General features: G+C 54.8%; 8 protein-coding genes across 8 annotated transcripts; 6 read left to right on the forward strand and 2 right to left on the reverse strand.

The window, feature by feature from the left end:
- Window positions 1–51: 51 nt before the first annotated feature.
- BDP81DRAFT_481215 (cytosolic Fe-S cluster assembly factor NAR1) lies at window positions 52–2,600 on the reverse strand (the record flags this gene model as incomplete). The annotated part of the gene is made up of 2 exons (XM_060594958.1): window positions 2,407–2,600; window positions 52–1,873 (listed from the first exon to the last, which is right to left on the reverse strand). Exons 1-2 carry the CDS (start codon window positions 2,409–2,411, stop codon window positions 52–54), a joined length of 1,827 nt encoding a protein of 608 aa, XP_060445182.1. The 5' UTR covers window positions 2,412–2,600.
- Window positions 2,590–3,732, forward strand: BDP81DRAFT_427877 (uncharacterized protein). Its single transcript, XM_060590386.1, has 4 exons — window positions 2,590–2,925; window positions 3,004–3,127; window positions 3,207–3,311; window positions 3,398–3,732. The coding sequence occupies exons 1-4, from the start codon at window positions 2,920–2,922 to the stop codon at window positions 3,682–3,684; spliced, it is 522 nt and encodes a 173-aa protein (XP_060445183.1). The 5' UTR covers window positions 2,590–2,919; the 3' UTR covers window positions 3,685–3,732.
- Window positions 3,733–4,542: 810 nt separating this feature from the next.
- BDP81DRAFT_461043 (uncharacterized protein) lies at window positions 4,543–5,743 on the reverse strand (the record flags this gene model as incomplete). The annotated part of the gene is made up of 2 exons (XM_060593718.1): window positions 4,543–5,168; window positions 5,224–5,743. The coding sequence occupies 2 exons, from the start codon at window positions 5,741–5,743 to the stop codon at window positions 4,543–4,545; spliced, it is 1,146 nt and encodes a 381-aa protein (XP_060445184.1).
- Window positions 5,744–6,420: 677 nt separating this feature from the next.
- Window positions 6,421–7,739, forward strand: BDP81DRAFT_449584 (ran GTPase activating protein 1; the record flags this gene model as incomplete). Its single annotated transcript, XM_060592428.1, has 2 exons — window positions 6,421–6,612; window positions 6,672–7,739. The coding sequence occupies 2 exons, from the start codon at window positions 6,421–6,423 to the stop codon at window positions 7,737–7,739; spliced, it is 1,260 nt and encodes a 419-aa protein (XP_060445185.1).
- On the forward strand, window positions 7,634–8,361 carry BDP81DRAFT_24854 (uncharacterized protein). Its single transcript, XM_060582868.1, has one exon. The coding sequence runs from the start codon at window positions 7,797–7,799 to the stop codon at window positions 8,292–8,294; it is 498 nt and encodes a 165-aa protein (XP_060445186.1). The 5' UTR covers window positions 7,634–7,796; the 3' UTR covers window positions 8,295–8,361.
- Window positions 8,362–10,213: 1,852 nt separating this feature from the next.
- Window positions 10,214–12,000, forward strand: BDP81DRAFT_461045 (glycoside hydrolase superfamily; the record flags this gene model as incomplete). Its single annotated transcript, XM_060593719.1, has 4 exons — window positions 10,214–10,576; window positions 10,700–10,833; window positions 10,907–11,155; window positions 11,220–12,000. The coding sequence occupies 4 exons, from the start codon at window positions 10,214–10,216 to the stop codon at window positions 11,998–12,000; spliced, it is 1,527 nt and encodes a 508-aa protein (XP_060445187.1).
- A 4,084-nt stretch (window positions 12,001–16,084) lies between these two features.
- BDP81DRAFT_461046 (fungal-specific transcription factor domain-containing protein) lies at window positions 16,085–18,679 on the forward strand (the record flags this gene model as incomplete). The annotated part of the gene is made up of 3 exons (XM_060593720.1): window positions 16,085–16,209; window positions 16,321–17,383; window positions 17,441–18,679. 3 exons carry the CDS (start codon window positions 16,085–16,087, stop codon window positions 18,677–18,679), a joined length of 2,427 nt encoding a protein of 808 aa, XP_060445188.1.
- Window positions 18,680–21,297: 2,618 nt separating this feature from the next.
- BDP81DRAFT_319580 (alpha amylase) lies at window positions 21,298–23,137 on the forward strand (the record flags this gene model as incomplete). Its single annotated transcript, XM_060584447.1, has 2 exons — window positions 21,298–21,593; window positions 21,742–23,137. 2 exons carry the CDS (start codon window positions 21,298–21,300, stop codon window positions 23,135–23,137), a joined length of 1,692 nt encoding a protein of 563 aa, XP_060445189.1.
- Window positions 23,138–23,539: the final 402 nt, after the last annotated feature.

The raw sequence follows: 23,539 nt of genomic DNA on the forward strand, positions 1-23,539 counted from the left end.
TATGCTCATTTTGCCTTCCCTTTTCGAAAAGAGAAACAAGCAAAAAAAGAACTACCAGCCTCCGCCAATCTTGCCCGCCAGCTGAACGACGCGCTCCGTGTCGCTAGCCTTGTCCTTGCCCACGTCGCTGACCACCTCGCGATACGTGGTCAGGGCCAGTCTACCCAAGTCTATGCCAGTACTATCCGCCCAATGCGCCAGGGTATCTCGAATATAAGAAGGCGAAATTCCGTCAACAATGTCGTCCGCGCGCAGGCCGTCGTCGCCGTTTTGAGCAATACCAATCTCCTCGCCATCAGAGTCCTCTGCTGAAAAGTAGGCCTCGTCGACCTCGGCCAGGAAATCCTTCTGCTCGAGCGGGCCCGGCTTGGTCTCGTAGCCCTTGCGCTCGACAATGATAGGGTCGTCGACCTTGATCTGTCCGCCGCCGTTGGTGCAGCCGCCGGGGCACGCCATGACCTCGACGTAGGCGTACTCGAGCCCGGCGGACTTTCCCGTGGGTCTCCTAGCGGCGCCAAACGCCTTGCCGCCGGGCATGCGGGACGGCCGCGCCGGCTTCAGCTTGCGGACCAGGTTCTGGATATTGCGGAAGCCGTAGTACCGCGCAGCCTTGAATATGGGGTCGCCCGTGGCGGAGGCGACGACGAACTCGACGACGTCGGCGTTGCGGCCGCGGATGACTTGGATCTGGGAGTTGGGGTGCTTGGAAGCCACAGTCTGGAGGGTGAAGTAGAGGTTGCCGCCGGAGGAGCCAGCGGCCACGGAGGAGCGGTGGGCTCCGTGGGCTGGGAAGAGGAAATTTTCCAGCCTCGCGTCCGGGAACGGCGTACGTTGGTAGGAACCGGCGGATGGCTTGCTCCGCGGTAGATTAAAGAAATTGAGACCCCTTGACTCGGCTAGCATGAGAACCTCCTTGCTCGTGATAACGCAGTCCACGTCGCGGACGCCTCTGCCGGGCTTCCCGTCCCCGTCGGGACCCCACACCGAATCCGTGAGCTCCTCGCGACTGGCCTCGAGCTTCTTGTCGAAGCACGGCATGACGGCCAGGTGCCAGATCCTGCTGGGCGGGATCCCGAGCTTCTTGCTCAACGTCGTCTTGAGGAGGGTGCCCATGAGCGCCTGGGGCGATTTCACGCGCGACAGGTGCGGGAGGACGTAAGGGTGCGTCTTTTCGGCGTAGCATACCCACCCGGGACACGAGGATGTCAGGATCGGCTTGGTCGCGAGTATGGCCGCGGACGGCGACGGGGACGGCGAAGCGCTATTGCCACCACCGCCACCCAGGACCTCATCCGCCCCGAGAACAAGACACGCCTCGCGCGCGACATTGGTGTCCAACACCCACGTGAACCCGTTCCCGTGTTTCCCACCGCTCGCGAGCCCCGCGTCGCCGCTGAAGAGCGCTTCGAGCATATACCCAGCCTGCCGCTCCGTCGTGCCGTCCCCCGCAGCGGCAGCGAGACTCGCCCTCGTCTGAGGCGAGACGCTGGCGATGAAGAGCATCCTGCTCTCGTCTTCTAGCCCTTCGACGTGGAACTGGCCCGTGGCTGGGTCCGGGCCGACGATGCGGAGGCAAGGGCCGAAGTCGAGGGTGTTGAGGACCTCTGTGTGGGATTGCATGCTCACGAGGACAGCTTCGGCGGAGGTGACGCAGCCTGAGCAGGCGAGGCAGTCGGTTAGGGAGATTTCTGCGGGGGGCGCATTGCTGGCGGCGGTGTTGGAGTTTGGTTGGCCGTCGAGAATGACTTCGTGTTCGAGGGAGGCGTCGAGGGATGGAGGAGGGGGCGGGGCGGAGGGGAGGGTTTCGATTGGTTTTATGCAGGCTACGCCTGGACTTATGAAGTCGTTCAGGTCGTCTGCGGAGAGGATTGCGCTCATCTTGGAGAGGGGATTTTCGTGAGTTTGTCGTGAGGAGTAGAGTTGTTGTGGGAGGGAGTAGGAGTGGGAGGTGGGATGTTGAAGATGGCGGGGCAACGCGCGGATGCGATGCGATGCGAAACACAACTGGGCGGGGTGTAAGGTAGGAGAGGTAGGCCACACGTTTAACAATGGGTATTGAAACTACACAAGAGGTGAAAGATAGGAACTCTGTGTTATTTCTGTACGAGTGGTAGCCCTCCTTGTATTCCGCGCGGCCGGAGATGCGCAAACGAGTGGTCGGTAGGAATTAATCGTTGATTGCAAATCCATCCCCCACCACTGGTTTTTTTTTTTTTTTTTGCAGAGTCAAAAGTCAACGTCCCCCGTCGCTGACAGTGCAGGCGCGCCTAGGCTTTGCGAAATCGGCGTCCGCTCAGTGGCGGACTGGGAAAAGTGGACGTCTCCACCGCGGCATCGGCCCTTAAGAACCCAAGCCAAATGGATTACAGGGGCAAGTGGACGACAAAGTAGTCGGGTTACGGGTACCTCATGCCAGCCAGCACATGAGGAAACCCTTTCCTACCACATCTACCCTCACGTGTCTCATCGAAACTTCTTATATGTATTACCTTATTAAAGGAATACGTCGAGGGTAAAGAAAATGAAAGATGGTTATTGTAAGAGCGATGATCAAAGTAACAGGAACAGCCAGCTAAGGTAGGGTATAAGGTACGAGTGGCACACTACCTATTGTGTCACCCACTTGCCCTGGGAGGTCGAATGGCTTACAGGGGGTCATTGCAGCCGGCCGACGCAGGCCGTGGCGGGCAAGGGACGCGGTGCCGGGGACCCGTCCAATGACGTCGGCTCGTCGTACCTCTCTCTCTTTCCCTGAGCTTAAGTCATCCCACGCGCGAAGGCAAAGCTCCACGAAGCTTCATTAACACAGCAACCCAAGCTCTCAAAGCTGTGATCCGTACCCTCCAAACCCGTCAATTCCACCCAGATCACAGCTCATAGAAAAAACAAACTCGAATATTGCTCATCACATCAACCTCAATGGACGTAAGGCATCTTCCACCCATCCTCCTCATCTCACAGAACCCCCTCCCCGCTGACATCTAGCTCTTCAATGACCAACAGGCGATATCGACCTTCAGCTTCGGCAACCTGGGCTGGCTCGCGACCCAGGCCGTCCCGCTCATCATATGGCCGCGCTTCATCACCAACCTCCTCCGTCCCGATGACTACCAGTATGCCGCAGGCTGTAAGTCTCCCCTGTCAACCCTGCCATCCAGCTCGTGTGAGCCTCAAGAGTCGACTGACTGACTGACCATAACCACCAGCTCTGGAAGACTACTTCGCCCGCTCCCTAGGCTTCGCCCTCCTAACCCTAGGCCTCCTCGTCGTAACTCTCTCAGGAGCAGTACCCCTCGCATCAGAGGACCTAAGTAAGTATTCCCTCCCTCCCCTCCCCTGCTCCCCTCCTTGCCCGCCATATCTTTCACCATAGCTCACACAGTAACCTCCCAAACAGCCCCCGCAGGAACAGTCTCCCCCTACGCAAACGCAGCCCTCATCCTCTCCTCCATCCACCACGCCTCGGCCGGCTTCTACTGCTACAGCAGGTGGTTGCGAACAGGCCAGACAGCCTTTGCCCTCGGCTGCCTCGGCAGCGCCCTCCTCGCCGTCTCGGGGCTCTGGTGCCTCATGTTCGCCGGCGACAAGTCGCGACGCAGCAAGAAGCATGGCTACGACAAGGACACGAGCTCGTTTCCCTTTAAGAATACAGAGTCGTACCGTTCCAAGAAGAAGGGTTTGTAAGAAGGGGGAACGGAAAGAGAGGGGGGAAGAGAGAGAGAGAGAGAGAGAGAGAGAGAGAATGCAAGCTGGTTTGTAGACAATGAGGAACCGTCATTCAACCAATTGGATGCTGGCGAAACGGCACTGCTTATATAAACTTGATGAAGCTGCAGGGAGCTTTGGCTGTCATCCTGCGTCTAAGTTGATACAAAAGAAATTCACTCTTCACAATACATGCCGTTTCAAAGCACCTTTGTGAGATGGCGTGTTCGGAATCATGTCCAAGGCTAAACAGTCAAAGAAACGAGATTGAGTAAAGCAGTCGTATACTGCTTTTCCGAATGCAAGTTGAAACCCACTCCTTACTGTACATACACTCCGTACGCCTGTTTCCCTGCCCGTCTTCCGCATGACTCCCGTGATGCACCACAACTAGAGACGTCAATTTGCGCTCTCCATGCTCCCTGCTTCTGAGCGGGATGCTGTAGTAGCCCCCGTTTCACATCCTCTTGCCAGACGCCTGCTTCCGTTTCTTATTTCCTTCAGTCCCGTGTCAGCCTTGACGAGAGTAAGCGACATTTTGCTTCCCGCCTCTTCCACTGTCTGTTCTTTTTGAGAGTCGGCGTTGGCCCACATAACTTGTCGTTTCCTGTCGATACCTCGGCTGCCTCAGCCGCTTCAGGCGCGCAACACTCATCTAGTCCTTCGGGTGCGTCGTGATGAGTTAGTAAAAGGCATCGATCAGCCGCCATAGATGCATAGAACAAGAGGTTCGCCGATTCCCAAGGGGACTCCCTCGAATTTGCCGAGGTCGCCGGCCTAGTTCACTCTGTCCAACTAGAACTCGACGTTTTCGTTCCATGTAACCCGGCGATGACACTAACTCACTTCGGCAACTTCGGTGGTGTTGGCTACGTTTTCCAGAGTCGCTTCGGCCTTGGGAGTTTCCTGGGACTCTGCGTCTTCTCCGTTGGTGGCTGTTTGGGGACCTTCTTGGCTCTCCAGCACGCCAGAAAGCTGGACGTCTGCTGCGCCAGAAAGGACTGCCTGCCTGCGTTCGTGCCAGTCGACCTCGCTCTTCACAACCTGGGAGAAGAGAACCTCCTTCTCGCGCCAAAGGTCCTTGTACTGCTTCTCCCAGTACTTGACCTCTTCCGCCAGCTTGACCGACTCTTCTTGCGCCCACTTGACTTGGAATCTACAAAGCTTGTATAGCCTCTCGAGGGGTATCTTGAGCTCTTCGGGAGTGAAGCCTTGATCTTCAGTCAAGGGAGTAAACAGGTCGGCAGAGAGCTCGTCGTCGTCAGCCCCGTCATCGATGGTATCATCGTGTCCCGCAGCGTGTGACTGGGGCGTCTTGATGATGATCTTTAGCTTTCCTTTTCCTGTAGGGCCCGCTTGCATGGACTTGGGGACAGGATCGGAGGGACGCAAGGCCTCTGTCTCATGGACGGTCCGCATGTGCTTGGCGAGAGCATCTGATCTCGTGAATGACCTGTCGCATTCTGTCTCCTCAGTCAGCCAATGTGCCCTGAGGCTCTGCAAAGAACAATCACAAACCTGGTAGATAGCAGTAGAAAGGCTTCTCCCTGGTATGGCTACGCATGTGGGCTTTCAAGGCATAACCGCTGGCGTGCCCCATGCTCTTTCTACTGCATCCAGTCCATTCGCACGTGTATTTCTTCTGCCGGCTTTCGATGTGATCGCTGTGAATGTGCTCCACCAACTTGTCCATGTTGCCAAAATCACCCGCGTCGCAGCCTTCCCAGGCACACGAGGTCACCTGCTCCTGGAAGTCTTCCTCGTCTAGTTTGGCGTTGATTGGAGAGCTGGGAATGTCGCCAGACGTGTCCGAAGACACGTCCGACATGCCCTCCAAAGGGTCCGGCTCGGGTACAGCTTCTGGTTCGGGTTCCGCGACCACCGCGGGAGACGTCGTTGAGGCTGCGCCCAGCTTCTGGCGCTTCGAGGGACGAAGGAGCGACTCGTCCTCGTAGTCGTGGACCTCCTCTTCCTCGGAGGTATCGTTGTGGTCCGAGGTGAGGGGTGAATCGGGCGGTGTTGAGTCTCCGCGAGCCATGTTGAGCCGTTGAATGATGGAAACCTAGCACTTTGAAAGATGCAGCAATGAATGGATGGCTGTGGGTTGTTCGGTGATCGATCGTAATAATTATCGTTGCGAGAGGAAAAGAGATGGGAGGTCGAAATGATCAAAGATGAGCCATACGTTGCTGTCGAGGATGTGATGATGAATGAATTGGGAGGAACCAGTGGGATGTAGGCCAATCGCTAGAAAAATCACACCGGCCTCGTTCCTGACAACTTTAATGGTGTTTGCGCCTGGGTTCAATCCGCAGGGTGTCGCGACGAGCAGCGCGGCTCACGGAGCTCACCTTGTGGGTCCACTTACCTTAGCAAACCAAACCAAACCAACTGTGCCAGGTGTCAAGGGCAACCTCAATCACTCAACAGTGGACGCCAGCTGTGAGTGTGAAATGACGGCTTTCACCCCCTGGCCAGTCGGTGCCTGGCACCCAGTGGCACCCAGTGGCACCCAGGCACGCATGCCACACAGGCACCCACCCGGGCTGGCCCCCTGCAATTGTGACTCGGGGGTCATGTCGAAAACAAAATAAAGTGACTTTGTTTAACCCCTCCCCCACCATAAACATCCCCGACAGACACTCATTTTGCGCATTCGCTGCCACCTTGCTCCCTGCTTTTCTCAACACTCCTTGATTATCAACAAATTCCATCATGGCGACCACGCGCAAGCTGTTCTCTCTTGAGGGAAGGGGTCTCAAGCTCGATACTGGTGCCGACCTCGAGCCCCACATCGCTGAGTTGCGCTCGACCGATGTCGAGGAGGTCAGGTTCCTGGGAAACACCCTGGGAGTCGGTGCTTGCAAGCTCCTTGGTGAGGTCCTGGCCACCAAGAAGAACCTCCAGGTAGGCGGATGAGGGTTTCCAACACACGTATAACCATCCACTGACCAAGAGTGAACTAGTCCGCCGACCTCTCCGACATCTTCACCGGCCGTCTCCTGAGCGAAATCCCCGAGGCCCTGTCCTCCCTCCTTACTTCTATTCTCAACCTCCCTAAGCTCACGACGATCAACTTGAACGATAATGCCTTTGGTATCAACACTCAGGCCCCGGTCGTCGCTTTCCTAGCTGCCCACGTGCCCCTCCAGCACCTTTACCTGAACAACAACGGTCTCGGCCCCCATGCTGGAATTCTGGTGGCGGATGCGCTCTCTGAGTTGCACGTCAAGAAGGAGGCGGCGAGAAAGGAAGGCAAGGAAGTTCCGTACCTTGAGACTGTTATTTGCGGTCGCAACCGTTTGGAGAACGGCAGTATGCAGGCCTGGGCCAAGGCCTACAGCCTTCACAACAAGATCAAGGAGATCAGGATGATCCAGAACGGCATTCGCCAGGAGGGTATCAGCCACCTTATTAGCGAGGGCTTGAACACTGCGACCGAGTTGCGCATCCTCGATCTTCAGGATAACACCTTCACCATCAACGGCGCCAAGGCCCTCGCCGGCGTTCTTCCCAACTTGACGAACCTGCAGGAGCTCGGCCTCAACGATGCCTACCTTACGCCCAAGGGCACCAAGGCTGTCGCCAAGTCTCTTGCGAAGGGCAAGCAGGACAAGTTGGAAATTCTTCGCCTGGCTTTCAACGACATCACCCCCACGGCGCTGGAGAGCATCGCCAGCGTCGTCACCAAGTCTTTGCCTGCGTTGAAGAAGGTCGAGCTGAACGGCAACAAGGTTGAGGAGGAGGACCCCTTCATCATCTCCATCCGCGAGTTCCTTGAGGAGCGCAAGGAGAAGATTGGTGGCGATGTCGTTGATGAGGACGCCTGGGGACTCGACAGCCTGAGCGACCTCGAGGGAGAGGACTCTGATGAGGAGGAGGAAGAGGAATCTGAGGCAGAGGAGCTGGATGCCGAGAAGGAGGCCGAGATCCTCACCAAGGAGGCCGAGGAGGCCCAAGAGGAGCCCACGGTCCAGCTCAAGGACAAGGAGGTGGACGATCTGGCCAAGAAACTGGCCAAGACGGAGATTTAAGAGATGTATGGATCGTTTTATTTGGTTTACAGGTTTAGATGATGGAACGCAAGAAGGATGACCCCCCCATATACAGGAGTGAGGAGACAGAGACGATACCCCCCAAAATTACACTTCATCCCAAGCAGTCCTTGTCGTGGCTACTACATGCATAAGTTTTCCAATCAGAAGGAGCTGGACTACGTACGGATGCAAGAAATTGACATCATTCCCCGGGTGTTGAGGCCTGCCGTAATACAGGTGGCATGTCTGAGGCAGTTTTCGTCACTCCACAATCACCCCACGAAGCCGGCATCCATGGGGATGCTATTAGATCACAAGAACAACGAGACGGAATCGCGTGAGCTTGAATCGCAGTATATAGTAGACAAAATACTACGGCATCCTGCCGGACTTGCAGCTAGGGTAATAAAACAAATCCACAAACAAATCAAAGACTTCAAAAACACCTACGCATTAGTGATGTGGTTTGAGAGGGCCGAGAGGGTCCCGGCTGCTGCTGTTGCTGAAAGGGCTGAGGGGGGAAAGGAGGGAGATGGGGATGCAGGGGCTTGATGGCAAGGGAGCTTGAAGACCCTGGGGAAGGGAGGTCGAATTCGGGCGCTGTTGGAAACTTGGAGAGCCTATGGGATATCGAAAGTGGGATGCCCACCGTTATGGATTGTGTTCACACTTCCGAGAGAGGGAGTCTATTGTTTTACGTTTTGGAAAGCGAGACAAGAGCTGAATGGAGAATCATCAGGGGAAAGGGGTCTTTGTTGGATTTGCTGGAGTCTTTGGTGGGCCCTGCGTGTAAGTTGAGTCTTCGGTCTTGAAGAAATTCGTGATGGAGGCATTGTGGTTGGCTCGCGCGACGTTGAAGTTGAAATTACTCTGTTACCTTGAGCTGAAAACTTTTGCTTCAGCCCTAGGTTGCTGTCGCCGAGACTGTAGTACCAGACTATTGAATACCTGATTCTCTTCACTCGATTGAAACCTCGAAAAAGAAGAAGAGCCTCCAAGAAATGATAGAAGTCGGGCATGTCAGCCGAGACATTGTTCTCAGGGGCGGCGCAGCGTGTGAGCTGTCAGCCATGTATTGGCGTGTAAGCCAGGGCGGGGAGACTTTTTTCTGGTCTATGGAATGTTACGACCTGCCTTGGTACCTTTGAAAAAGTCTACACACTCGTGGCGTTTGCTTGCCCTTGGATCCTGCTTTGCTTGAGTCTCCGGAGGGCTAATATGATGTTCTGGGAAGATCTAATGTGTAAATGAAAGATTACACCAGGATACAGTTGCAACAGAACGGGTCATGGAGAAGAAGCATTCGATCTTGTCTGGACCTACGGTAATTGAGGTGGGATGGGATGACAGCTGTCAGCGGGCAAGGTACATCGGGCGCTCCCGCTGCGCTGTGCTGCGTGAAAGTGGCAGGGTTTCCATTCTTCAGCGTGGCACTTCCCCCCCCCCCCCCCCGGGAAAAGCGGGACACTTCCGGCACCCCAGGTCCCCGCCAGGTACGGATACGTCTGCCGCCAGCCCTTCTCCGACTACAACCCCGATCCAACCTCGCAGCTCTCTCATCTTTTCTCGCATCACTTGAACAACATTTAGTCTTTCAAGAAAGAGACACATCCTCATTCGAAGCGACTAGTGCTTACCAGAGGGGCTCACACGAAAGGATTCTGTCCAATGCTAAGAACTTCCTATTGGGCTAGGCAAATCTATCAGCGACTCCAATCAGGAGGTTTTGTTGGCAGTTGTGTTCAGTTTTGAAGTCTCATCAAAGTATCACCATCACAATCAAAGTCGGGTTTGGGAGAAGGAAACGTTGTTCCACTCACAGGCATTCAGTCCTTTCTGTCTTCAACTAGATCAGTGAACCAAATTTTTTGGTAAACTTGTTGGTTTGTCTTTCCGGTAAACGCATGCCGAAAGTCTCATATTCCCTTTGTCTTTTTTCTTTTCCAGCCCATGTTGCAGATGTTCCCTGACTGGGGGAGGAAATCCAGAACTCCGGGGTGGATATCCCCCATTCCTCCTCGTGGTGTCTGTCCCTGGCCACCAGGAGTCCACGACTGCGATGTCAAGGGGGGGCTGTTCAACGGGACCACGCCATCCTCCACACCTCCATCACAGCCTCTCATTCCAATGACTCCAATACTATTTTCTAGCATCACTTGGAACTTTAGAAGGGTCTTGGAGGTTGGGTGAAACTCACACTATCAGACTCTGTTCATTCCTCGCCATGAAGCATCCACGCCATACCCCTCCGTCGTCGACCCCCTCCCTGAACAGTCGAGAGGCACTGTTCAGAAGTGGGAGGAGGTGGGGGCTCAAGTATCACGACGAAACAAGAAACAATAAGAAGAGCCTCTCATCTTCGCACCAGACCGTCCTGCCTTGCTCCTCCCTTTCCTACACTTCCCCTGTCGATCAACAAGGTAGAAACCAGCCTTCTCCATTCACCGTGTGCTGAAGCTGTTTTGCCAATCATGATCGGATCAACGCTCCTCCTACCTCTCCTTGCCGCCCTGGCTTCCGTCGCCGGCGCGGTGCCAGTACACGAGCGCCGCTCGGTACGCCCGACGTGCGGAAAGCCGGGGACGGTGGTGTCCACCACCCAAGTCACGATACCCACCTCCTCCCAGGCGGCGGGGACGACGGCTGTGCCAACGAGTCCGCCCGCGGTGTCGCTTCCTTCGCCCTCGGGGCCGGCCATCACCGTCTCCTCCTCCTTTCTCACTTCTTCTCGTCCTGCATCCCCGACTTCGGCGGGGGTACCCGTCGTTTCCTCGTCGGTGAGAACATCGGCGGCGGGTTCTTCAGCTGCTGCTGCTCCGTCCTCCCTATCGACAGTACGAGTGTCCAGCACGGGCGTCGTATCTCCGCCTGCCACCGGCACCGGCACCCCGGCATCGGGATACAGGAATGTCTTGTACTTTACAAATTGGTACGTAAACACCCCTACATCTGCAAAGAATCCCAAGTTGTCCCATGCTAACTCTTGCTTCAGGGGCGTCTATGGGGCGAACTACCAACCGGCAGACATCCCCGCAGACAAGGTGACGCACCTACTCTACTCCTTTGCGGATATCCAGTCAGATGGAACGGTGTATGTGCTCTAAAAAATAACCAAACTTGGTAGGAAAAACGCAAGGGATAAGACAAGTTAACAAAAGAAACAGCGTCTCGTCAGACCCTTACTCGGACACGCAGCGCAAGTACTCTGGCGACGACAACCAAGATGGCAACGCCTACGGCTGCGTCAAGCAGCTCTACGCCCTCAAGAAGCAGAACCGCCAGCTCAAGCTCGTCCTGTCCATCGGCGGATGGACCTGGTCCAGCAAGTTCCCCGCCGTCGCCGCCTCGGACACGGCTCGTAAGCAATTTGCTTCCTCCGCGATCAAACTCATGATCGACTGGGGCTTTGACGGGTAAGGAGAACGACACTCACATACACTTGCATGCCATCATCTGACGAAACCCCCTTTCTTGCAGTCTCGATATCGACTGGGAATACCCCGCCAGCGACACGGAAGCAACCAACTTTGTCGCCCTTCTCAAGGAAGTCCGGTCCCAACTCGACGCTTACGCCGCGGCCAACGCAAACGGGTACCACTTTGCCCTCACAATCGCCTGCCCCGCGGGTCCCTCGCACTACCAGCAGATGAACCTCCGCGGCATGGACCCCTACGTCGACGCATGGCACCTCATGGCCTACGACTACGCCGGCTCCTGGGACACCACCACCGGCCACCAGGCCAACCTCTACCAGAACCCGACCAACCCCACGGCGACCAAGTTCGACACCCAGACCGCGCTGACGTACTACCTCTCCCAAGGCATCGCCTCCAACAAAATCGTCCTCGGTCTGCCGCTGTACGGCCGCTCTTTTGAGAACACGGCCAACGGCATCGGATTGCCCTACTCCGGCGTCGGCACGGGCTCCATCGAGCCGGGCGTGTGGCACTACAAGGTTCTCCCCAAGGCCGGCGCCGTCGAGATATACGACTCGACGGCGGGTGCGCTGTACAGCTATGATAGTTCGACCAAGGAGCTCATCAGCTACGACAACCCCGCAAGCGCGGGCGTCAAGGCCCAGTACCTGCTCGACAATAAACTCGGCGGTGCCGTCTTCTGGGAAGCCGCTGGTGACCGCAAGGGCGAGGGGAGCCTGGTGGGTGTGTTGGCGAGCAAGATGGGCAAGCTGGATTCAAACCAGAATTTGTTGAGCTACCCCAACAGTCAGTATGCCAACATTAAGAGCAACCTGGCGTAGAAGGAGTTCTGTGTCGTTGGAAGTTTGTGCTTTTTTAAATTTGATTTTGAGTCAGGGTATTAGAGGCGTTGGTATAAGTTCTGTTGTACTTCTTAACGGGAGATGACTTATAACGAAGTCTTGGGATATGGGCTTTTAGCGATGCATATGAGATACGGCCGAATGAAGCCAATAAGTTACACGGCAGAATTCAAGTTTCACCGAGTTATCAAAAGAGTACTTTCTTTGTGATGACTGCTCTGTTGAAATTGACGAAAGTCACTGTTGTGTAGCCACAGGATTCACATGGAAACTTACCAACCACTGATCACATACCGAGTGCTCCCTCAGGAACACGGCCGACAGCTGAGTTGCTGAAACTAGTCAAAGACTTAGTGGCACTTTTGTAATGCAGCTCAACGGGCGCAAAAGAAGAAGCAAGAGCGGAAGTATGCCGAACGGTCGAGTATCGCGGGGGTGTTATCCTCGGACCCGAACGCTCTTTTCACAACTGCCGGCAGCCCTGCCTCCAGGCTCCAGTGTAAAGGTCGAGTGGACAACCAACGCCATGCGTTTTACAACGACTGCATGGCGATCGCCCACGAGGAGCTTCCAGGGGCTTGGCTCAGCGCTTCGGCAGGAGACGAGGACTGTATGAGTTTAGTGCTGACGGCAGGGGCGAATAATCGGTGATTTGGGGTCGACGGGGTCGCTGTAAAGGGGTTAAGTTGGGCCCCAAGGACCGCCCACTGGCTCGATCCAATGGCCTAGACTTCGTCGTTGGTTCTCCATTCGAGCCTTGTAGGGTAGAAGTTTGAATAGACTTCTGTGCTCAGTTGGACTGTCGGACCGAGTTGCTGGCCTTTTCGTCCAACCAATTATCAAGGTCTTGGTCTAACGTGATGGTCCCGAGGGAAAGGCTCGTCCCACCAAGCAAAGACTCAGAGGTGGGATGTGCGCCCTCGCCGATGGAGACCGGGGAGGATGCCGACGCTGGCCGATGGGCAATCAATCCTAGAACAGTCCGTGGGAAACTGCCGACCTGAAGTAGGGATGACGATGGTGATGGGTGACCGTCATCACGATAGAACTCGACTTCAGATGGTTTTGCGTTCTTCGGTGATAAGTCGCTGACAAATCGAGGCAGAGATGTTTAATTGGGAGTCGGAACACGACTGGTCCTCGGCGATAGAGTATCAGGTTCTCCTCACGAGTTGTGAGCCCATGGAGTGATTATAGCTTGGGCACATGTGCCGTGTCGTTGACTACCTTAGATGAGTCACACGGCCAGTGGCCGAGAACAAGCGCACAAGAGTATGGCACCCTTGTCGGCGTACGAGGAGGGGGCAATTGGCGGTTGCGGAGGCAGCGGAGCATCCGAGGAGATCGGCAGAGGAGTTGATTATCATGTTTAGGCTACCGTGGATTCGTAGACCTTGTTGTTGTTGTTGTTTGTGTAACCTGTGCAGATGAGAATGGATGCTGGGCGTAAGCGTTCGACATGAGGTTGTTGTCGTCTGATTTGCTGGTGTTGTTCGAAGCCCAGAGCAGTAGGTATGTAGTAAGTATCGGATTGGAGCGACGAGCTGGGGAATTGGGGGACTTGAGGTTGACGTCAATTAGTAGGAAAGGATTCCTATTGGAGGGTTACATTGCTAGACGGGCTATTCGTCAAGTGGGGTGTTCTTTCTTTGACTCCAAGCCTCCAAGCCATCCCGCTTTCGTCATCAACTCAGCTCGAGAGGGTAGGTACTGGACACTCAGGTGCCTCTCCGCCAGCCCTTGGCCTTGATTGAGACTGAGAACATTATGGCAGAATTTTGCCCAGACTTGCTTCCATGTTTTTGTGCGCGGATTGATGGAGACAATAATACTACTGAGTGACTGCCTTTCTCTCCATGACTCGGACGCTTTGCAGATAACCCAAGGTGCTGTATACCTACCTTAAGTAAGGTACCTAATGTCTTGTCCCATATCTCTTGCGTGTAAGCCGTTTATACGCAAGAAGAATAAGACCGATGTTGATCCGGCCTAAGCCCACCTTATTGGGCCATAGTTAGCCGGTTAGAAGCATGGTGCATGAGTTTGCACTATTCCACATACCTCGTAAGCTTTCGCTGAATGACTCTTGCCTTGTGCTGAATCTCTAACATGGGCAACGTCAACCAAGGTTTCCAGACCAAAGACTGGACGGTCGCTGCTGACGGCGGTCCACTCTTAATTCCGTTAAGTCCGTCGCAGGTCCATTCTAGAATGCCATTTGAGCCGCTAGCATTCTAAGTTATTCAGGGTTCCATCCCAGCCAAGAAATTGCTGGAGACTACCGACACCGAGCCTGGGGACTGAGTTTATCCTTTATTGAGGTGCGCTTCGGGTTCCCTACTTGCTTATGTAGCATGTAGCCACGCAGCTCGGATAGAAGCATGTAAGAAGCATGTACCTAACGTCTTTGGACCTAGAACGTGTGGGCAGCAGGGAGGGAGGGGGGTGAACGCTATCCGAATACTCCATCGCCCAATCCTTCTTGGATGAGCTTGTATCCGAATAAATGTGAGATATGCGAGTATCGGCAACCCACCACATCTTGAGAGTTCAGGGTTTGCCAGGTGTGCTATGCCATCCTTGTCTGCGTTACATCTTAGCGCCATTTGTGCAGGGTTAGCTGTGAGTAGGCATCAACACACGCGTATGTAAGCCGTCCTGATCAGCAGAACCTCCAATGCGGCTACTTCGCGGGACGGGAGTGGTGAGGAGGAGGATGAAAAGAGGAAGGAGAGAAAGGAACACTGGTGGCGGGTCTCTTCCCTTCCCTTGACTACCTTATCCAGAGAAAGGTACCCCCTTACGTACCTATCCACCCCCTACCTGTCGTTCGCTGATCATGCTGATGGCAGCCTGCGGGTGCTGTTCATGATTTTGTCGAATCTTTCGAGTGCGATAGTATTCGTAGCAATCTCAACTTTCCCCCTCCATCCTCTTATCTTGACCTATGCTCGCTCACCCCGCAAGTCGCCCAACTGCTGCAGACGTTACACGGCAATCTCTTGACTTGGACTTCTCTCAATTCGTGGCTTGGTCATCATTCCATTTCTTCCTTCGCGTAGAGTCTAGCACAGGGCAAAAGTACCTCCCAGTGGTGAGTCTTGACTTGCTTGGGCATTGTGTGGTCGCGGACCACTCGAATCCTTCCCTTGCCCCAACCCGAATGACCAAAAAGCTGACGCCGCCGCCAAAGACGCGATCGCAACCTACCGACACTTTACCTTTCTTTCGCCATCTTGTCGTTGCGCTGACTTGCGCTACCGCTTTCCGACACTTGCCACAAACATCTGCGGCATATCGAGTCTACCCTGCATTGCGCCCGCATCTTACTTTGGTGCCTCGACACCGACCCTATCTTGATACCCCTGCGCATTGCGGAACCTCCCACCGACTACCATCTCCAATTGCTCCCTACCTTGTATCCGTACACGGGTCGACCGATCTGACTTACGATTGTCGTCGCCTGTCAGACCCTGTGGCAAGATTGCGCTTCTTCTCTGGCGCCTTTATCACACTGCGACTCTGTCAGCAGCCTCGACATCTAGCTGCCTTACCTCCCTCGCCCTCTGCGAAGTGACGAGCTTTCCAAGCAGTCGCTGACCTTTGAGGCGAAACGACGGTCATTGGTCTTAGGCCACGGCTTCGCATTGCGACCAACGAGCTTCGAGTAGCGCACCTCTGAAGGCCGGACGGTCACATTACTTGCGCTTCATACACTTGGCCGGGCCTTGTTGAAGTACTCGGCAACTGCACCAACCTGCCGAAACCGCTCCTCCAGGTTTAGGCTGCCGACGGTCTGGCCGTTGTCAACGTTTCAGTGGCTAAATTTGTACACTCGTCCTGAGTGTCTGACAGCCAGCTAGTCGAGCCTTTTCTTCTTGCCTCGCCGTATAAGGGCTCTTTCCCCACCGGTACCATCACTTGTTCCGAAGCGAAGAGGATACACCTGCGCGTTCTGTGCTAGATAGGACCTTGAGTCCGAAGCACGTTTTCATATCCGTGGAAGTCATCGCCAGAGGTCTTCGACGACGCATCTACCTGTTCCACGGATTCCGTTGCCAACATGACTCCCACACCACCGTCCACGACGCCCTCCTCGGGATCAGGTCGGTCACCCGAGGAGCAGTTTCGAGTTGTGAGGAAGAGGAACAGAGTACCTCTTAGTTGCTATCCGTGTCGGACTAGGAAGTGAGTGCACTGTAAATGCCTTTTTTTCCAAACCAACTCGCTAACATGCTTCGCAGATTGTGAGAAGAACTCCACGACCCATCATACAAACGTCGACTGACCATTTTGTAGGAAATGTGACAGAGGTCACCCGTGCAGTAATTGTGTGAAGCGCGAGGGTGGTGACGCGTCCTCATGTTCATACGCAACTCCTGCCACTCGTAAAAAGAACCAAAGTCAAGGCTCTTCGAGCCCCGATGACATGCAGAACCGTATTGACCGTTTAGAAGGCCTAGTTTTGTCTTTGATGCACGGAGGTGCCACTATTGACCCTTCAACCGCAGCAGCTGCTGCTGCCGTGACAGCCGCCTCGACAACCAAATCGAATACTGACAGCACGCCCACCTCGGCCAAAATTGATCCCGAGGACGAGACGCAAATGCGAGATGATGACGAAGACAGTGATCCCGACGGCGAGTTGGCGACATCTTTGGGCGTATTGAAGGTCGACTCAGACAAGGGCAAGTCAATGTACGTTGGCCAGGAACATTGGCATACGATATTGGCGGATATATCCGAAGTGAAGACATATTTTGCGAATCACAAGAAGGATTTGGAAAAGAGCTATGAGAAGGTTATGATGTCGAAGCCGGCCAGCGCCAGAGAAGGACCTACGTTCTTGCTTGGAGCCGCGCCAGCAACCGAGATCGAATTGCGAGCGGAATTACCACCCAAATCGGCCGTCCTTGCGCTCTGTTCCAGATATTTCAACTCGATGGACAATGCGGTCAACATCATTCACGCACCTACTTTCCAGCAACAACTACGAGCCCATTGGCAAGACCCGTCAAAAACGCCCATCATGTGGCTTGGGCTGCTCTACTCGATCCTGTGTCTCGCCATGCTGAGCTACCACAAGGTGGGAGACGAGCCGTCGGAGTGGAAGGGGCGGACGCTGGATCTGGCGTCCGAATATCGGCTACGCACCGTCCAGTGCTTGATTGCGGCCGATTACACAAAGCCGGTGGAATACACCGTGGAGACGATGCTTCTCTACGTGTTTGGAGAATACTCTTCAAGATGGGACGCTGATCTGGGACTGTGGCTGATTGTGTCCTTGCTCACAAGAGTTGCGTTCAGGATGGGGTACCACCGCGACGCAAAGTGGTTCCCGACGATCACACCATTTCAAGCAGTGAGTTGCAGTGTCCTAGATATCTCTGGGCAAGCAAGTGTTAACGTGGTCTTTTAGGAAATGAGGCGACGTACTTGGGCATTGGTAAGGATGGCCGACGTGGTGTTCTCACACCAAGTGTCGCTGCCTTCCATGATCTACGGGCATGATTCTGACACTCAGTTGCCGAACAACATCTTTGACGAGGAATTTGGTCCCAACACCAAAGTTTTGCCTCCTTCACGGCCGAAGACGGAGCCCACTCCGATTGCGTACATGATTGCCAAATCCAAACTGTGCAACGAAATGGGCGACATTTTGCAGGCCACCAACCGTGTGGGCAGGCAACTACCGTACGACGAAATTCTGCGGTTCGATGCCCGACTTCGAGAGATCAACGATGAGATCCCGCCTCATCTCAAGGTTGCAGCCTTGGAAGGCTCACACGACCCGGTCACTTTGATCATTGCGAGGTTTAACATCAACGTGCTTTACCTCAAGATCCTCTGCCTGTTGCACAAGAAGTACGTGCCGCGGGCTCGGCAAAATCCCCGATACGCCTACTCGCGCAGAAGTGCAGTAGAGGCCGCTCTAGAGACGTTGAGGCATTTGGTCACTCTTGACCGAGAATCACAGCCAAGTGGCAGACTCCGATCTTTGAGGTGGTTTGTGAACTCGATCGCAACAAAGGACTTCCTTCTGCCGGCCATGTTGGTTGCGCTTGATCTCCACCACGACCGGGTTGCGGAAACGAGCGATGACCGCAGGGCGTCAGAGTCGGCAATGTTCTGGACCCCGGAGCAGCGAATGGAGATGCTTAGCAACCTCGAGCGTACCAAGGAAATCTGGCAGGGGCTTGCGGACGGGTCAATGGAGGCTTTCAAGGCCTCCAAGGTCCTGGACATCATTATGGAGAAGATTAAGGGCCCAAATCCCGAACCAGAGATGTTCAAAAACGAAGGATTCCCAGGTTTTGAGACACACCCGGAAATGCAATCAGACCACAACGCCGCAATGACTTTGGGCATGCTCTCCGGTGGCATGACGCCAAACACGGCAGCTGCCCTTGAGAGCAGTATGCAGAGTACGAACTCGTTTAGCGGCATGGACTTTGGGGTATCGTTGCCCATGACGGGCCCGGGCATGACGCCAAACTTCCAGGGTGACATTGGCATGAACAATACGGGGTCTCCGTTCTCGATGTTTACAAACTTCGAGTCTGGCGGAGATTTCCCCGCCAACTTCGACTGGGTATGTTGCGAATTCCGCCAATGGCATAATGACATGGTGACTGACAATGGGTTAGAACGCATTTGAGACGTACACGCAGAACGCGAACTGGGCAGCCGACACTGGCTTTGGGCAGATCTATCCGGGTCAATCCTCGCCAGAAACAGACGGGTCCGGGATGCCCTTTGGCAACGCCAACGGCGGCATGGCCGGCTAGGGACTTTACTACTCGAAGCGCGGGGAGAAGGATGATGAGGGAGGTAATGTGACGACGAGATCAATGACAGAATCAGGAAGGCCTGAGCGATTGGTTCGTTCAGGTGGACAAAATGGGAACTAGGCATACTCACCTCCGCGTTAGGCTCGGCATGGTAGGATAGAAAGATGATTCCAGATATTTGTGACGTTGGAAAATATAATACCCTGCTCCCTTTTTTACACGTGCTTATTGTTTCTACCTTGAAAGTCACACGTGCCAGAGAGATGGGAGAGGTAGATCGTGGAGACTCCGCCTTGAGGTGACATTGGATGAACCGCGGGTGTGGTGGTTGGCCACATGGACGGGATGACAAGTCCAAAGCGGGCGTGGGGAGGTGCCGTCCGGCGTGGCATTCGGCGCTCATGCCGGCGGTATGCACAGAATTCGGTCCGTCCCTGACACCATTGTGCGACGGCTGAGGTGGGCGGAGGTTTGACGGAGGTGGGCATGGTGGTGGTGGTGGTGGTGGTGAGTGATGTCCTGCAGCTGCCAGCAGCAACTCTGTTTCCCTCCCCCGCGCCGTGCCTTGCGTCAGTCCAAAACGTCAAAGTGCAAAGTGAATCCTGTGCCTGCAGCGTGCGCCGTGAAGGAACCATGCGGGGGATCTTGGATTGCGCGTAAGATGGCTATTGGTGGGGGGTAAAGGCAGGAACACTTGCGCGGCGTTAGGAACAACACGGCACATTCACGGGATCTTTGAGTCGTTGGTTCCCGTCCCCCCAAGCACGCAGCGACGCGCGAGCACTGTCCACTTGACATTGCCGAGTCATGCTGCCGGAGCAGGTAATCTGTCCAGTATTTTTTTTCATCTGTGAAATGTAATCTGTGAAATGTAATCTGTGAAATGTAATTCGTGAAAGCGCAAAGTGATGGGCTCGCTTTCTAATTGCCCTTTTAGTGCCGCTACGCGCCGGGCGAAAGCGAGGTACGAATATTAGTGAACATAGTACCTAGCGTGGTAGATACGAAAATACAGAAAGAGGGAGAGCAAAAGTAGAGTTTGCTGTTTGGTATCAAGATCAGCAACGGCAGCAACTTATTCGGTCTTGGCGAATCCCCATAAGCTTTCCATCTCATTTATCGGCCATTGCTTAACTTTACTTTCTCTCTCCCAACCCAAAGTGAACTCCGCCCTTCTCCTGTGTCCTCCCATCTCGGACCTCTGACCCCCCCCCCCCCCCCCCCCCCTTCGCTTAAAGCCTTACAACCACAACGAGCAGAAAGAAGACCCGCGGTGATTGACTTGGCCTTTTCGGACCTTGGCAACACCGATACACCACCGTTCACTCCCAGTCTCCAGGAGTCCAAAATACCCGTTGGTAGCGGCATCCCGGAGCGGTGAGTGATGGGATAACCCCGCTGATAGGGCCGATCGTGCCTACCCCAGTCAATACGACCCCCCCCCCCCCCCCCCCCCCTTTCACAGCCTTCTTGAAGAAAAATCGAAAGAAGGAGGTGGGGGCGGGCGTCCGCTCAAGAGTCTCCACGGGACCTTGCCCTGTTGACCTTCTCCCGTTCCCCGTCCCGGGTCTTGGAATCTGCAAGAAGGAAGAGAGGCAGAGGGAAGAGGAACTCGTATTCTTTCTCTTTTCCTTTTGGTACAAAAGTCGAGTTGGTTCCTGGTTCCTGGCAGGTTTTCTTTTGGGGCGGGGATCTAGGATTAGACTTCATCTCCTCAAGACTTCCCACCATCTCTTCCAAAGTCCGCCAACGATTATTGATCATCACTATCTGTTCCTTACCACTACCGCCGCCTGGCTCTGAGAGAGTCAGAATCCGAGGTATCACTATCCGTACGGATAGAAGACAGCCTGATTGGCTTACCTCACATCGCGCCCCGGCCCCTGAGGACCCCGAAAAGAGCCAGAAATCGCCTGTTCTGTCAGCTCGGGGGTAAGTCACCTTACCCAACCTCCGCTGTAGCTCATCTCTTATAATCTGTTAAGCTTTCACAAGCCGGCCCAGCGCCCCGGTTTCTCGACGCACACCAGCAAGCCTTCAACGGCGGCTGAACCGCAAGTCTTCGCCTACGCTATCTCAAAGCATCACTCTCTTTCCGCCGCCCTGTTCGCTCTGGGGGATCCCCTGCCCAGATCCTGAGAGAAAGGCTTGAGAGCGCAGATGGGCATGGGGCCAACCGTCTAATCTTGCACAAAAGTTCAGACTGAAGGCCGCCAAGAAGTCTATCCGAGTAGTCGTTCCTGTTGTAAGCCCGCTTTGGGATTAAATTAAGGTTGGAGGGGAAAACGAACATATAAGTTACGATTTGGACGCCTTTCACGAAGTTTCACGCTTTCTTTTGCTGTTTAGACTTGTTCTGTACACTCTTTTTTTGTTTGTTGTTTGGTCATTTTTCTTTACTTTCTTTTTCCTGTTCAGTCTCTTTTCTTTCTTTCTTCGAATATCGGTCACTCTCTCTCTCGGCATCCCGGAAACCCGCGGAACGATGAAGGCTCCCACGACGTGGTCGATTCTGGCGGCCGCGGCCGCTCTGCACCAAGGCGCTGTCTCGGCACTGAGTGCGGCGGAATGGCGGTCCCAGACGATATACCAGGTCATGACGGACCGATTCGCGCGGACGGACGGGTCGACGACGGCTCGGTGCGAAATGTCGGATCAAACGTACTGTGGTGGTTCGTGGTTGGGCATTGCGCAGCAGTTGGATTACATTCAGGGTCTCGGGGCGACGGCTATCTGGATTTCGCCCTTTGTGAAGAATGTCCAGGGCAAATCTCGTGACGGGTGAGTGATTCCTTTGGCTTTGCAGTCATTATGAGTTGAGCAGGTACGGGGAGTGGTGTTGTCATGAGGGTTCACGGGAAACCCAAGAGAGAGAGCACTTGATGAGAATGATGCCCATGAGAACAAACATCAACTAACACAACACTAGCGAATCGTACCACGGCTACTGGGCACAGGAAATCTGGGAGGTCAACCCTCGCTTCGGTACTGCGGAGGATCTCATCTTCCTCGCCAATGCCATCCACGCCCGCGGCATGTACCTCATGGCCGACGTTGTCACGAACCACATGGCCTGGCTCGGTCCCGGCACCACGGTCGACTACTCCATCTACCGCCCCTTTTCCAACGCCTCGGCCTACCACACGCCGCCTTGCGTCATCGACTATTCCAACCAGGACTCGGTTGAGAGATGTTGGCAGGGAACCGACGCCGCTTCGTTGCCGGATCTTCGCACCGAGGACCCCCGCGTGCGCCGGGTTTTCAATGCCTGGATCAAGCGCGAGGTCCGTCGCTTCGGCTTCGATGGCCTGCGACTCGACAGCGCAAAGCACGTCGAGCCGTCCTTCTGGCCAGCTTTCGAGGCTTCAGCCGGTGTCGCCGCCTTTGGCGAGGTCTTCCACGGCGATCCAGTCTACGTGGCCCCGTACCAGGACGTCATGAGCGGTGTTATGAACTACCCCGTGTACTACTGGCTTACCCAGGCCTTCCAGTCGACCACGGGTAGCATCTGGAACCTCTCCAATGGCATCAAGACGCTCATCGCGACGGCGCGTGACCTGACGCTGTACGGGGGCTTCCTCGAGAACCACGACCAGCCTCGCTTCCTGAACCACACTTCGGACCGCACTCTCCTCAAGAATGCGCTGACCTTCAGCCTGCTCATGGACGGAATCCCCATCATCTATCAGGGTCTGGAGCAGGGGTTCAGCGGTGGCGAGACACCGTACAATCGCGAAGCGCTGTGGCAGACGGGGTTCAACACGCAGCCGGAGCTGTACCGCTGGATCTCCAAGTTCGTGTCCCTGCGCTCGACGTTGGCGGCGCTGGACGGCGGGTACCTCTTCTACAAGTCCCAGCCCATCCACACGGACGACCACACCATTGCCATGCGCAAGGGCTACGATGACGGGCAGGTTGTCAGCGTCTACTCCAACGTCGGCACGAACAAAACCTACAGCGTGTCTCTGGCCCAGGAAGACACGGGTTTCCGGCCTTGCAAGCTGATCCTCGAGGTCGTTCAGTGCCGGCCCTACGTCACGGATGCGGCAGGCGTGCTGAAGGCGACGAGCGGGAGCGGAGAACCCCTCGTGTTTGTTCCGGCAGACAAGATCATGGGGACGGGTATCTGCGCAGGTGGCATAGGCAAGCGTCCTCGTCGTCACAAGACTTCTCCTCCACCTCCGCCTCCCTCTGGGACATCCACTGCAACTGCTGCCCGCTATTCTACCACGCGCCTTGCTGTTGAGAGTACCGATTATAACTTAGATTCTATAGGACGTTTTAATAACATCACTTTGTCGCCTTGCCTGACATCCCAGCTATGATACGTGTTCCGAATTTCGAACTAAAAGAAACAGCAGACTTTACATGCGAAAAAAGAAAGAAAAAAGATGAAAACAACAAATCAAACGCCCGACCCAACAGCAACAAGTCTTTCTTCACAACTCTCATTCGACAGCTTACTTTCCTACGTACATTAGTGTGTATTTATTTTGTGTATTCCTTTTCGACCTCTCCTCACCTTTGGGTGTTGGACTTGTACTGTATCTGTATTTCGGTGGGCAAGCGACTGGGCGGGAAGCCCAGGGGGGATTATTCACTTCTAAAGGTTGGTGATCCAGGATGGCTGAGAACACACTCGAGGCATCCGTTTACCCGCAAGACCACCTTTAGGCGTACATAGTTTGTGTGTCGTATTTGCGACCCGAACATAACTTTACAGCAAT

This window comes from Colletotrichum phormii (genome assembly GCF_030913505.1).
Source record: "Colletotrichum phormii strain CBS 102054 chromosome Unknown BDP81scaffold_10, whole genome shotgun sequence".
Lineage (NCBI taxonomy): Eukaryota > Fungi > Ascomycota > Sordariomycetes > Glomerellales > Glomerellaceae > Colletotrichum > Colletotrichum phormii.